Source organism: Schistocerca piceifrons, chromosome 3, assembly GCF_021461385.2.
Source record: "Schistocerca piceifrons isolate TAMUIC-IGC-003096 chromosome 3, iqSchPice1.1, whole genome shotgun sequence".
Lineage (NCBI taxonomy): Eukaryota > Metazoa > Arthropoda > Insecta > Orthoptera > Acrididae > Schistocerca > Schistocerca piceifrons.
In genome coordinates this window covers 234,550,179-234,563,983 of record NC_060140.1, presented here as the reverse complement: position 1 = coordinate 234,563,983, position 13,805 = coordinate 234,550,179, and the positions used below count along the sequence as shown (strand labels likewise).

General features: G+C 45.7%; 1 protein-coding gene across 1 annotated transcript in view; it reads left to right on the top strand.

Annotated features, from left to right (window-relative positions):
* Positions 1-13,805, top strand: part of LOC124788539 — a 573,870-nt gene that overhangs the window by 251,683 nt on the left and 308,382 nt on the right. Inside the window, exon 9 of the mRNA XM_047255809.1 lies at positions 7,676-7,865. Within this exon, the coding sequence (XP_047111765.1) occupies positions 7,676-7,865 (190 nt within the window). The remainder of the gene's footprint in view (positions 1-7,675; positions 7,866-13,805) is intronic.

Sequence of the window (13,805 nt, the reverse complement as noted above, 5' to 3'; positions counted from 1 at the left end):
GCAAGTCGTTTAAATATCTGGGCGCAGTGTTGCAAAACGATATTAAATGGAATCAGCATGTGAGAACTGTCGTAGGGAAGCCAAATGATCGTTTTATTGGTAGAATTTTAGGAAAGAGAGGTTGACGTGTAAAAAAGACCTCATATAGGACGTTGGTGCTAGAGCGTACCAGGTCAGACTGAGGGAAGACATCGAAGCAATTCAGAGGCGAGCTTCTAAATTTGTTACCGGTAGGTTCGGACAACACGTAAGCGTTACGGAGATGCTTCGGGAACTCAAATGGGAATCCTGGAGGAAAGGTGACGTTCTTTCTACATCTACATCTACACTCCACAAGTCACCTGACGTTGTGTGGCGGAGGGTACCTTGGGTACCTCTATCGGTTCTCCCTTCTATTCCAGTCCCGTATTGTTCGTGGAAAGAAAGATTGTCGGTATGCCTCTGTGTGGGCTCTAATCTCTCTGATTTTATCCTTACGGTCTCTTCGCGAGATAAACGTAGGAGGGAGCAATATACTGCTTGACTCTTCGGTGAACGTATGTTCACGAAACTTCAACAAAAGCCCGTACCGAACTACTAAGGCTCTCTCTTGCAGAGTCTTCCACTGAAGTTTATCTATCATCTCCGTAACGCTTTCTCGATTACTAAATGATCCTGTAACGAAGCGCGCTCCTCTCCGTTGGATCTTCTCTATCTCTTCTATCAACCCAATCAGTATTCAAGCAGTGGGCCAAGAAGGCTACTGTAACCTACTTTCTTTGTTTTCGGACTGCATTTCCTTAGGATGCTTGCAATGAATCTCAGTTTGGCATCTGCTTTACCGACGATTAATTTTATATGGTCATTCCATTTTAGATCACCCCTAATGCCTACGCCCAGATAATTTATGGAATTAACTGCTTCCATTTGCTGACCTGCTATATTGTAGTTAAATGATAAAGGGTTTTTCTATGTATTCACAGCACATTACACTTGTGTACATTGTGTTATGTCCGCACTATAACACAACAAATATTCCGTGATAACCAAATCTATTTGACCTTCTGTCACTCAAAACAAAACTTAAGTTCGACTACACAACACTTCGCTGGCTGTAGCGCCAAGGAAAAATCAGAGTCACTAGTAGAGAATAAAAATCCAAACCACTGCCAACCAGTCGATACCGACGCGTCGCAAGTTTCCAGCCAGGGAGGCCACAGTACGGTTCGATCGTCGTGAATCCAGCAGCCGGGTGGTAACACAGTCATCGGCGAAGATTGAACTGGTTAAACGGGCTCAGGGAGCTCGCTTAAATCCGCAGGTCCGGCCAATCAGAGTGTTGATAGATGGCGCCCTTATACGATTGCTCACTCTGGTGGCAAGGGACTAGGGAAATCCTAGCTTACCGTACTATACCTGTTTCTGAGATTATTATTGCTAGTGAGGGTTCCTACCTTTTACCGCACGGAAGTTTGTCTTTGCCTTGTCGTAGACATTGTAAGATAAACTCCGATTGTAGTATTCATTTATGGGTGAAGGCTAGTGGTCCTGCTTCTTTGGAAGATTGTCGTATTGTGGGTGATTGTACTTTATATAATCATTGAAAGCAGTTCTCAAATCGGCCCTTTTAAGGGCCACAAATACTACACATTGATCTTTCCAAAAGCCGAGAAGCGGTTCTTCTTGGTGTTTTAGCTCCCTGGGGCACTCTGGGATTCTCTCTGGGGCACCCTGGGATGCTCTGTGGGCTGCTCAATAGATGTCGAGCACAGTCTCTGATTGGTTGTCTTGGTTTTGGCGCGCGATTCAAATTACGAAATTATCGATAGTGGTGTATACGCTGCCGCTAACCCCGCGACGACGCGTTCACTTGCGCCAGTTGTTGACATCGTGTGCGGCGCCAGTGGTACTCGCTGTGTGCCGCGCGTGTTGTACGCGCCGCGCCGAGTTGACGGCTGCTGTGCGGCGGCCGATACGACACATTGAGATTCAATTGCCATTCCCTGCACCATGCGTCAATTCGTTGCAAATCCTCCTGCATTTCAGTACAATTTTCCAGAAACACTGTTGATTAAATTTAGAGAACCGGCATTGAAGCTGACTGCCGAACGATTCTACTGCCGCGAAAATATGTTGCACGTAAGGACTTTTTTTTTTTTCACTTGCCGCCCTGATTTTACGACCCACCACCTAAGTGCTTAAGGTGGGTCTATTTTGACCACTTGGCCGCTACGACCGGTGTGCGGACACTGATGTAGTTGATGAAACTCACACCAGTTCCCGCATCCGGTCGTACCGTTGCCCGTGTCCCGCCACGTGGAGGCGGGTCTGTGCTTTTTTTTTTTTTTCTTATTTCTTTCTTTACTTTGGCAGCTTTCCCAAAACCGATTTAACAAAATTTTTACAAAAATTAATTTTGAATTGGAAGAAGGAAATACAAGGAATAGTTTAGTCTGAAGAGGAGAAAAGACGATAGGAAAGGAAGAGATGATAGTCCCACCACCGTAGGGGACTGAGGATGAGCGCCTTGGGATTTATCTTCAAGCCTCTGATCCCCAGTCCCTTAACCTTAGCCTAGGAAGTTCTATTCTATTCTATTTATGGCGTTTGATATCTCTATTTATGTTCTATCTGGTTACTTGTATACAGGTTTAGAGTGCCGTGGTAGCTGATGGCAATTGCGACGGTGCGCCGACACTGTTTATGTCTAATTTTATACATTAATCTATTGTCAGTTTTAGGTCTACTTATGTAAGTCTATTGCATGTCAGTTGTTTTATATTGAGACTTAGTTTAGTTCTTCCACACTATGGTGTCTGTCTGGGTGCTGCATATAGGTTTATTGTCTGTGTGGTCTTCTGTTCCTGTACTCTTTGTGGCATTCGTCAGAAATTTTGTCTGTTAGTGCGTTCAGTATGTCCCAAAGTTCAGGTGTTCTGATCGCATCGTATATGTGTTCCTCTGTCTGTAGGTGTTGTATCCCAGGTGTGTTCCTGTGCTGTCTGTATTTCCCGCAGAATAGGATTGTGTGTTCGGGGGTTCCCATACCTCCACATGTACACGTTGATGTGTCTCTAAGACTCACGCGATTTAAGTGCGTGGGATAAGGTCCGTGGCCAGTCAAGAAATGCACCATGCCGCGGCTAGGATCGGCATGTTTCATTCTTAATCTTTCCGTTATGTTCGGAAAAAATGTATAGACTCTCCGTCCCTTATCACTTGTGCCCCATTCCTGTTGCTATGTGTCGATTTTCCATTTTTTGAGGTCCCGCTTATTGTTCAGCGGGGAACCAGTCAATATGTTGACCTGGTCTAGTCTACCCATCTTTAACCAGTACAGAGCGGCCCGATATTTGATTGTGATATCTATCGGGAAGATTCCTAGCACGACACACAGTGCTTCAACTGATGTAGTGCCGAAGGCTCCCGATAGTCGCAGAAGGACGCTTCTCTGCCCTCGCCTAACCGCTGTTCTGTTTGTGGCGAGGTTGAGTCTGTGCGCCCATGTACTGGCCGCAAAGCTTAGCACTGATTGGAAGAGTGCGCAGTGGTAAGTTCGTGTGACTGACAGAGGAAGTCTGTATTGTCCTGAATTAATCCTTGCCAGTTTATGTAGTAATTTTTCTGCCTTGTTTGTTGTTATTCTGATATGTTCATGAAAGTTCAGCTTCTCATCTATGTATACGCCCAAGTAGCGGGTTACCGTCATTCTCTTTATGTTGTTGTTCTGTATTTTAATAGATGGATTGCGTCTGAGTTGCCCTTTGAGCAGTGTGTATGTTGTTTTGTTGCCCGCTATCTTGAGCTTATTTGTGTTGCACCATTGTGTTATTGTTTGCAGTGTGCCACTCGCCTTCTCCTCTAGCTGGGCTCTTGTATTTGCTGAGATAACCACCAGTAGGTCATCTGCATAGGCGACAGCACCGTCTGTCCTCATATCCTCCTCCAGCAGTTGCAGGAGAGCTTCAAAAATTATGTCCCAGAAGATGGGTCCACAGATCGATCCCTGCGGACATCCCTTGGTAATTTTCCTTATTACCTTCCGGTTGCCCACGCGCCATTCCACTATTCTGTCTCTGCAGTAGTCTAAAAGACTGTTGTATAGGGCTGCGGGTACTTCCATCTGGCGTAACCTCAGAAACAGTGCTGGCCACCACAGGTTGTCAAATGCTCCTGCGATGTCTATCATGATTGCCAAAGAGTATGTTTTATCTGTGTTTTGTGTAATTTCTAAAGCTCTGTTTATTGCATCATCGATGCTTTTCCCTTTCCGAAATCCAAACTGGTGGGGATTCATTCCAAGTAGGGTTCTGTGAGCCTGCAAGCGGTCACACAGTAGCCTCTCTTGGATTTTTGCCATGGTGTTTATGAGGCATATTGGTCTGTAGGATTTCGGATCTGATTGGTCTCTGTCTGATGATTTTCGTATGATGACTGCATTTGAGGTTTTTCAGACTGTCGGTACACGGCCTAGCCTTAAGGCGTCGTTTAGTAGTTCTGTTAAGTATGGGGTGATCTGTGGTGCTAGCCTCTTAAGCACTTCTGCATGGATCCTGTCGGGTCCAGGTGCTTTTTTATTCTTTAGCTCTCTTATCGCTACCGCAACTTCCTCGTGCGCAAAGGGACAGGTGACGGCGTCGGTGTTATACTGTTCATGAAGTTCTTGTCTGAGTGTGATCTGTTCCTGTGTGTCTGAGTCTGTGGCATCTTCCGGGATGAGTTTGTTCAGCAGATATTGTGCTGTGTTTCTCCATCCCACTGTCATTGTGCCGTCATCCTGCCGTAGCGTGCTTAATGCCAATGGGGTCTTTATTTTTTCTGTCAGGATCTTGTATTGTTCCCCCCAGATATTCTGTTGTGTGTGTGTGGTCAAGTAGCTCTCCCAATGTTGTTTCCTGGTCTGAAATAATGTCTTTTTGAAGAGTTCTATGGCTTCCCTATATGCAGCTAGTCTTAGTAGTTTGTCTCTTTGTATCCATGTCCTCTTGTATAGTTTTCGTTTCCTTGTCATGTCACGTTTGAGTCTGGTTAATTCGTCTGACCATGGTGTTTCCCGTTGTTTGCTGTGTGTGTGCGTAGGTATTGCTGTTTCTTGTGCTGTTTGGATGATTTGTGTCAGTTTGTGTGCTCTGTAGTCCACGCTTCCCTGTATGTTGTATATACTCTCATTTTGAACAATTTGTTGTAGTCTGTCCCAATTCGCTCTTTTAAAGTTGAAGTGTGTTGTATTGTGTGTGGTGCGATAATTGTTTGTTGTGAGACTTATTTCTATTATGTTGTGATCACTTGTGGTCAGAGAGTCGTGTATGGTCCATCTTTGCAGTCGTCCTAATGTTCTGTCATTCGCCAGAGTAATATCAATTTTGGTGGCAGATCCGCCTGCACCTCTGTATGTAGGTGTAGGTCCGTCTTCATTTATAATATGTAGTTGCGTCTCCTGTATGACGTCGTTGACTTTCCGTCCTCTGTCGTCCGTTCTGTCCGAGTGCCATAGTGTGGATTTAGCGTTGATATCTGCACATATAATTAGGTTCTTATTTCTAGAGTACTCAGCAATGTCTTGTATCACATGTAGGTATGGCTCTATGTCGTCACTGTACTGTGCGTATAGTGATGAGACCACCCATGTGTCTCGACCCTTAGTTATTTCTGCCGTGGCCAGATGACTGTTACATAGCTGCGTAATCTTAGTGATATTTAAAGTTTTGTTGAGGACAACTATGGCAGCCTTGTAGTTTCGTCTGTCTGAGATTGTGACAGCGTCCCAGGGTAGGTTAGTTAAGTTTCCCTGGGTTGTCACATAAGGTTCTTGCAGGCAGAGAATATCCGCCTGCAAGTCCAGAGCTACTCGCTGCAGTTCTGCACTAACGAGTGTGCTTCTATTAGCATTAAGTTGTATTATTTTCATGGGTGTTTCACATGAAGGTAGAATTTGTGTCCTGTTTGCGAGTAGTCAAAGTCAGTTCTGCCATGTGCCCTCACTTGGTCCTTGTACACTTGGTGTGGGTTATATGTTTCCCCCCTCCGACTACACGCTAGTATGACTAATTTTTCTAGCTCTGCTGGGTCTGTAGGTATGTTTGCGGTCTTTAAAGTCATTCTGTCAGATTGTTCAGTGGTCGGGAAGCATACATAGCTGCCTAGTGGGTGAAGTAGTCTGGTTAGCAGTCTTTGTGCTGTGATGAAAGTATCCTTATATTCTAGCCTACTTAGTCTTAAGTTTAGTTCTACATTGTTGTAGTCAGCATGCCATGGTGTTTGGCCGACTTTTCCCTTCTGCTCTTTTTCTACATATGGGATGATTCCGCTATATTTATCTCGAAGTGCAGATGTCACCGGTGTGGTGTCTTGTTCGGTCTTCAATGGTGGTGAGGCTGATGAGCTGCTACCTGCGGCTCTTCTTCTTTCACCTTTACTTTTTCTTATGTTTACACTACCTATTGCACTGTCGTCACCTTTCTTTTTGCTATCACTATCTGTACACTCATTGTCACTATCGTGATCACCCGTAAGTAGGTTTGTGTCAAGGACTACTACCTTTTTCTTATATGTCTCGTTACATCCGGTCATCTGTTGTGTTTCATTATGTTGTTGAGGTGTTATGCGTTGTTGTGTATGATCTGCAGGGTTAATTATCCCTCCAGATACAAAATTAACTGGTTTTATATATCCTATACATCTTTTTGTATTATACCTTTTTGGTGTGTTGTCGTTTATTCTTTCTTCGCTGCTAGCTTTGGCATAGTCAGGTGTTGCGTGAGATTTCTGTGTATTGTCCATTTGTTCGTTTTCCGTGTGTTTGTTTAGGTTTACAGACTTGTCTGTGTTCGTGTTTGTTTGTGTGCTATTGTTTTGTATTTGATCGGTGTTGCTGTGTGCATTGTATAGCACTTCAAATTCCAGCTCGTCAATTCTCGCCTGCAGTGATTGCTGGTAGCTGACCCAGTATTGCATCTGTTTTTTAAGTTGTTTGGCTATGTTATAATGTATAGCTCCATTAAGTACCATGTCGTCGATGAAGTCCATGGTATTTATATAACTGTCATGTAATGCGTGCATGCCTTGAAGAGATGGGATATCGTCTGTGTGTGTGGGGTGAGTGGGAAGCAGTCCCATCTGCCTGCGCCAGCTTATAGCTCTTTGGTGGTTTCGATTAATGGTCGATGGTGATTTATAGTTCGTTTTTTGCATTCTTGATTGGGGCAGTGTTGGGCTGCTTTCATTCTCCATAATCGAAGCTCTGTAGCAGTCGATCTTGGAGAAATTTATGTGTTTGACAATCAAGACCTCTTCGTCTGGCACACAATTTGCCTCGGATTCTGCAGGGGATGCAGATGTCTTGCTCTGCTAGTTTGCACTGATTTCTTATGTGGCCCTACTACCAATGTCGACAGTTGTTTATCCCTTGCTCTGTTTGCGAGTATCACAGGAAAGAGAGGACCAGTATTGGCATGAGGTATCGTCCGCCATGCAACATACGGTGGCTTGCGGAATGTCTATGTAGATGTAGATGTAGATGTAGATGTAGATGTAGATGTAGAATGGGGGAAAATTAAGGGGCTTCAGAAAGATTACCCTTTAATTGTTTCGTACAGTGTGCTTCGCAAATATTGTCTTAGTTTCGTGTTTACAAATACTAACTAAGACCTTGATGGGGAGCCCTATCTGCGTTGAGGGGCACGTGTGGTGTTTGCAGGCGGAGCTGGCGAGCATCGGCAGCCCTGAGGAGCAGAGCTTCGTGACTGCGAGCATCCGCAACTCGCCGGAGTACAGCACGGCCGCCGTGTACTGGCTGGGAGGGCGCGCCGTCCCTGCCACCAACCCCTCCAGGGGGCGCGGCGCATGGATCTGGGCGTGGGCCGACGGCACGCCCATCTCCTACTCCGGTCAGTACACATCATCTGCTGTCACTTCAACAGATGCAGGACGCCCACTGTGCATCGTGATCAGGAAAAAAACAGAACACCTTGAACGACTACGGACAGGACGTTCATATTCACAGGACATGTACATTGCTGTGTTGTGCAGATATGATTAGCATTTGAATTGCGTCGGCCCGCGACGTCAAGGTCAACATCGATATCGCGGCGCAACACCACCTACCGGTAAAATATGTCTGTTGCTCTCGTTGTTGCTACACTACTGGCCATTAAAATTGCTACACCACGAAGATGACGTGCTACAGACGCGAAATTTAACCGACAGGGAGAAGATGCTGTGATATGCAAATAATTAGCTTTTCAGCGCATTCACACAAGGTTGGCGCCGGTGGCGACACCTACAACGTCCTGACATGAGGAAAGTTTCCAACCGATTTCTCATACACAAACAGAAGTTGACCGGCGTTGCTTGGTGAAACGTTGTTGTGATGCCTCGTGTAAGCAAGAGAAATGGGTCCCATCGTGTTTCCGACTTCGAAAAAGGTCGGATTGTAGCCTATGGCCATTGCGGTTTACCGTATCGCGACATTGCTGCTAGCGGTGGTCGAGATTCAATTACTGATAGCAGAATATGGAATCGATGGGTTGAGGAGGGTAATACGAAACACCGTGCTGGATCCCACCGGCCTCGGATCACTAGTAGTCGATATGACAGGCATCTCATCCGCATGGCTGTAATCGATCGTGCAGCCACTTCTCGATCCCTGAGTTAACAGATGGGGACGTTTGCAAGACAATAACCATCTTCACGAACAGTTCGACGACGTTTGCAGCAGCATAGACTAGCAGCTCGGAGACCGTGACTAAGGTTACCCTTGACGCTGCATCAGCCGGCTGTTGTGGCCGTGCGGTTCTAGGCGCTTCAGTCGGGAACCGTGCTACTGCTACGGTCGCAGGTTCGAATCCTGCCTCGGGCATGGGTGTGTGTGATGTCCTTAGGTTAGTTAGGTCTAAATAGTTCTAACTCTAGGGGACTGATGACCTCAGATGTTAAGTCTCATAGTGCTCAGAACCATTTGAACCACCAACGCTGTATCACAGACACGAGGGCCTGCGATGTTGTACTCAACGACGAACCTGGGCGCACGAATGGCAAAACGTCATTTTTTCGGATGAATATAGGTTCTGTTTACAGCATCCGTGTTTGGCGACATCGCGGTGAACGCACATTGGATGCATGTATTCGTCATCGCCATACTGGCGTATCACCCGGTGTGATGGTATGGGGTGACAATGATTACACGTCTCGGTCACCTCTTGTTCGCATTGACGGCACTTCGAACAGTGGACGTTATATTTCAGTTGTGTTACGACCCTTGGCTCTACCCTGCATTCGATCCCTGCGAAACCCTACATTTCAGCAGGATAATACACGACCGCATGTTGCAGGTCCTGTACGGGCCTTTCTGGATACAGAAAATGTTCGACTGCTGCCCTGGCCAGCACATTCTCCAGATCTCTCACCAACTGAAAACGTCTGGTCAATGGTGACCGAGCAACTGGCTCGTCACAATACGCCAGTCACTACTCTTGATGAACTGTGGTATCGTGTTCAAGCTGCATGGGCAGCTGTACCTGTATACGCCATCCAAGCTCTGCTTGACTCAATGCCCAGCCGTTATTACGGCCAGAGGTGGTTGTTCTGGGTACTGATTTCTGAGGATCTATGCACCCAAACTGCGTGAAAATGTAATCACATCTCAGTTCTAGTATAATATATCTGTCCGATGAATTTCCGTATATTATCTGCATTTCTTCTTGGTGTAGCAATTTTAATGGCCAGTAGTGTATTAACCGAAGGCAACGGATCAGTGTGACTTGAGTAATCGTGCAGGATGCCTCGCGGGCATATGCGCGAACCGTATCGTCAAATCAGTGGGTTTGAAGGACTGCACATTATTGGCACAACGAAAAGTGATGCATCCGTCCTGGAAACTGCTGGTCGTGTGGCACGAAGCATTTCGGCAGTGCAACGTGTGTGTGCAGAGTGGTTCACGGAAGGCCGTACTACACGACGAGATGGGTCAGGTCTCACCACCCAGACACCCCTCCCCCTCCGCCCTCCAAAAATATCGACACCTCAACCGAATGGCATTCGAGGACCAATGTACGTCTGCTTCGTCTCTGGTGCAACAGTAGAACACATTGTACACTGTCCATTATAATTATCCGGGCTGTTATGCCGTGGTCGGTTGATGAATTCTGTGTCAATTCCCAACGAGTTGCTCGACGCTGAGAGGGAACATCTCCACAATGGACTAATGAAGAACGGATATTCGTCCGCCGAAATAAAACGTGCGTTGAGAAAGCCGCGCAGAAATCATACTGACGTACAGGCTACTGCAAAATCTAAGGTTCTCCTGCCGTTTGTTAAAAATGTAACGTAAAGAATAGGGAGGATCTTGACGAAGCGGAATATTACCGTAATTTACAAGCTCACCAGAAAGATACAGGAATACCTTAAGCCTGCCAAGGACGCTCGCAAACCATTAGAAAAAGCTGAAGTGCATAGGATCCCATGCAGCTGTGGAGATGTTTATGTGGGTACCACCAAAGTAACTATTTCCAAACGTTTGGAGGAGCACAAGGGCGATTGTAGAAGAGGAGAAACGGAACGGTCAGCTGTTGCGGAGCATGCTTTCCAGCCAGGTAACCACCATATTCATTCCGAGGAGGCGCAAGTACTAGCGGCCACAAGCGGATATTACGAAAGGCTATACAGAGAGGCATTCGAAATCGCAAAACACCCTAATTATTTCAATCGAAAGAAGGAGGGCGTGAAATTAAACGGTATATGGATGCCGGTGTTCAAGTAGATGTGTGCCACCCGTCCACTACTGGCTGATGGCAACGGCGATCGACGGCAGCGGACAGCGGCCACTTCACTGACGTTTTCAAAACACGTGACGTCACGCCTCGACGCAGGAGCGCGCGGACACGGAATTTAGCGGCAGTCAGTAGCGAGCCAGTGGGTGTGTTGGACCTTCCATCGAGCTACAGACCCCCTTGAAGATGTCCCCCGCAGACGGGGACGAAACGTTGGGAATTAACGCAGAATTCATCAACCGATCACGGCATAACAGCCCGGATAATTGTAATGGACATGACATTTCCGGCCGTAAAAGTCTACATTTTAGTAACATTGTACACTATCGGGAGTGACATCCGTCGCCGTTTATTGCGGGATTCGTTACGTGCACCTCGTCCACTTCTCCCCCTACCGTTGACTAATGTGTAGAAAAGCCCTAGACGGCAATGGTGTACGGAACAACGTCACTGGGGACAGGAATGGTATCAGATAGGTTCTGTTTGTTTGAAAACGATGGCCGCATTTTAGTTTGTCTCAGACAGGGGGAGCGGCATAACAGGTGACTGCATTCGCATAAGACATATAGCACCAACTCGAGGTCTTATGGCGAGGCGTGCTATTGAGTACAACCACAAATCACAGTTGCTGCCTGTCCAGGGCTCTGTGACCCGTGTGACCTATGTGAATGACATCCTGCGATCCGTAGCTATATCCATTTTGCACAATATCCCAGACGCCACTTTTCAACCAGACAATCCAGGACCACATCTTGCTGCACGATATGCCCTACACACCCACCGTCATGGCGACTGCACAGATATCGCTTCACCGTTTCCCCCCGGCAGCGGAGCTGATCTCAAAAGCTTGCGTATATATTGTCTCGGCTAGTTAAGAGCCATTCCCTGCCGTGTGCGTCGAGCATAAAGCATCTCTGAATCACGTTGTGAATCTAATTGTGTGAACTAGCAGTTGAAAATTGATCTCGTTTTCTATTTCCAGAGATATTTCATGCACTTTCAGCCACGACGGATCCAAAGACAGTGATTTTATTTACTACTCGGGAATAAAATAGCAATCGGGTTCCAGTCTATTTTTTCTAATTTTTGTTTCCCAAATAATTTGATTTAGTTACCTTCCTAGCCAATATGCCTTCGTTAAATCCTATTATCTATTTGTAACAAGTTGATCAGCTTTTCTCAGTAACCCTTGAATGTTCACAGATATAATTGTCTACGTACTAGCTGATTTTTGGCATTTAGAAAACACGGAGAATGTCTCGTACATATTCTGTTTTATTGACACAATTCACTTCTTAAATTAATGAGAGATGGCACTGGGGAATCAGTGGAGGAGAAGTTTATCCTAGTGTGTATCGTTTCGGTATAATAACAGTCAGTCCGTACCACATTCCTTCGCGTTCCTATCACCAAAGATATGATTTCCCATGAAACTGTCCTTTACCATTAATATCTGATAAATCATAAATATGTCTCTGGCTTTACATTGTCTAAGCTTCTTAATTCTCATGACACGAAATTAATTATAAGTTCGAGTTCTTTCAATGTCTGTTCAGCACAGATTTAGTCTTTTCACGGGCACTATATCTCACGTCTCGTTTATTAGCAGAATCGCCTTGACAACGATCGGCAAAGATATTAGAATGATAAGGTCCAACTATTTTCTCTCCCAATATATCAAAATAATCTATTATCCACCACTCCAGTGGTTAATCCAGTTATCAGAATGATATTTTATAAGGGCTTACAATCCCTAACTTCCGACTACCACGGAAGACTGGGAACATGCACCATTGAGAACAAAGACTCAAGAGAGCTAACAATGCTGCGCATTTTGTTTATATATTATATTCGAAACAACACGCAGCTCTGTTATATCTTCCTTGGATTCCCTTTGTACTACTTTGCGTTACTCTATTTCAAATATCTACTCTTTGTAAAATTTTAACTAACTATTACTTCGAAATACAACTACCGTTTTTTGGCTCTTGGGTCATTTCGTACTGAATTTAATATTCGTTTCTGAACACCCACTCTCGAAAGAGCGGTTACAGCTAACACGTCCCTTCTTGGTGTCACGGGATCTCAGCTTTTCGCCCCTGCCTGCCAGATCACCAGACTTGTCGCCAGTCGAAAATGTGCGCGATGTAGAGAAAGGACGAGTGCAGCGCTGTGACCCAATGCCGACTGCTACAGATGAACTTTGGAACCAGATGAATGCAGCTTGGACGACAGGATGCCATTCGCGCCTTATATGCGTCGATGCCACCACGAATGGAGTAGTTTATCAGGACCCATGGCAGACCCTCTGCCTACTAGGCAGCAGGACACGTGCTGGACCGAGGTGCCTCACTTTCTGCATAACACGCTAATGTACAGGGTTATTACAAATGATTGAAGCGATTTCACAGCTCTACAATAACTTTATTATTTGAGATATTTTCACAATGCTTTGCACACACATACAAAAACTCAAAAAGTTTTTTTAGGCATTCACAAATGTTCGATATGTGCCCCTTTAGTGATTCGGCAGACATCAAGCCGATAATCAAGTTCCTCCCACACTCGGCGCAGCATGTCCCCATCAATGAGTTCGAAAGCATCGTTGATGCGAGCTCGCAGTTCTGGCACGTTTCTTGGTAGAGGAGGTTTAAACACTGAATCTTTCACATAACCCCACAGAAAGAAATCGCATGGGGTTATCGGGAGAGCGTGGAGGCCATGACATGAATTGCTGATCATGATCTCCACCACGACCGATCCATCGGTTTTCCAATCTCCTGTTTAAGAAATGCCGAACATCATGATGGAAGTGCGAAGGAGCACCATCCTGTTGAAAGATGAAGTCGGCGCTGTCGGTCTCCAGTTGTGGCATGAGCCAATTTTCCAGCATGTCCAGATACACGTGTCCTGTAACGTTTTTTTTCGCAGAAGAAAAAGGGGCCGTAAATTTTAAACCGTGAGATTGCACAAAACGCGTTAACTTTTGGTGAATTGCGAATTTGGTGCACGAATGCGTGAGGATTCTCTACCGCCCAGATTCGCACATTGTGTCTGTTC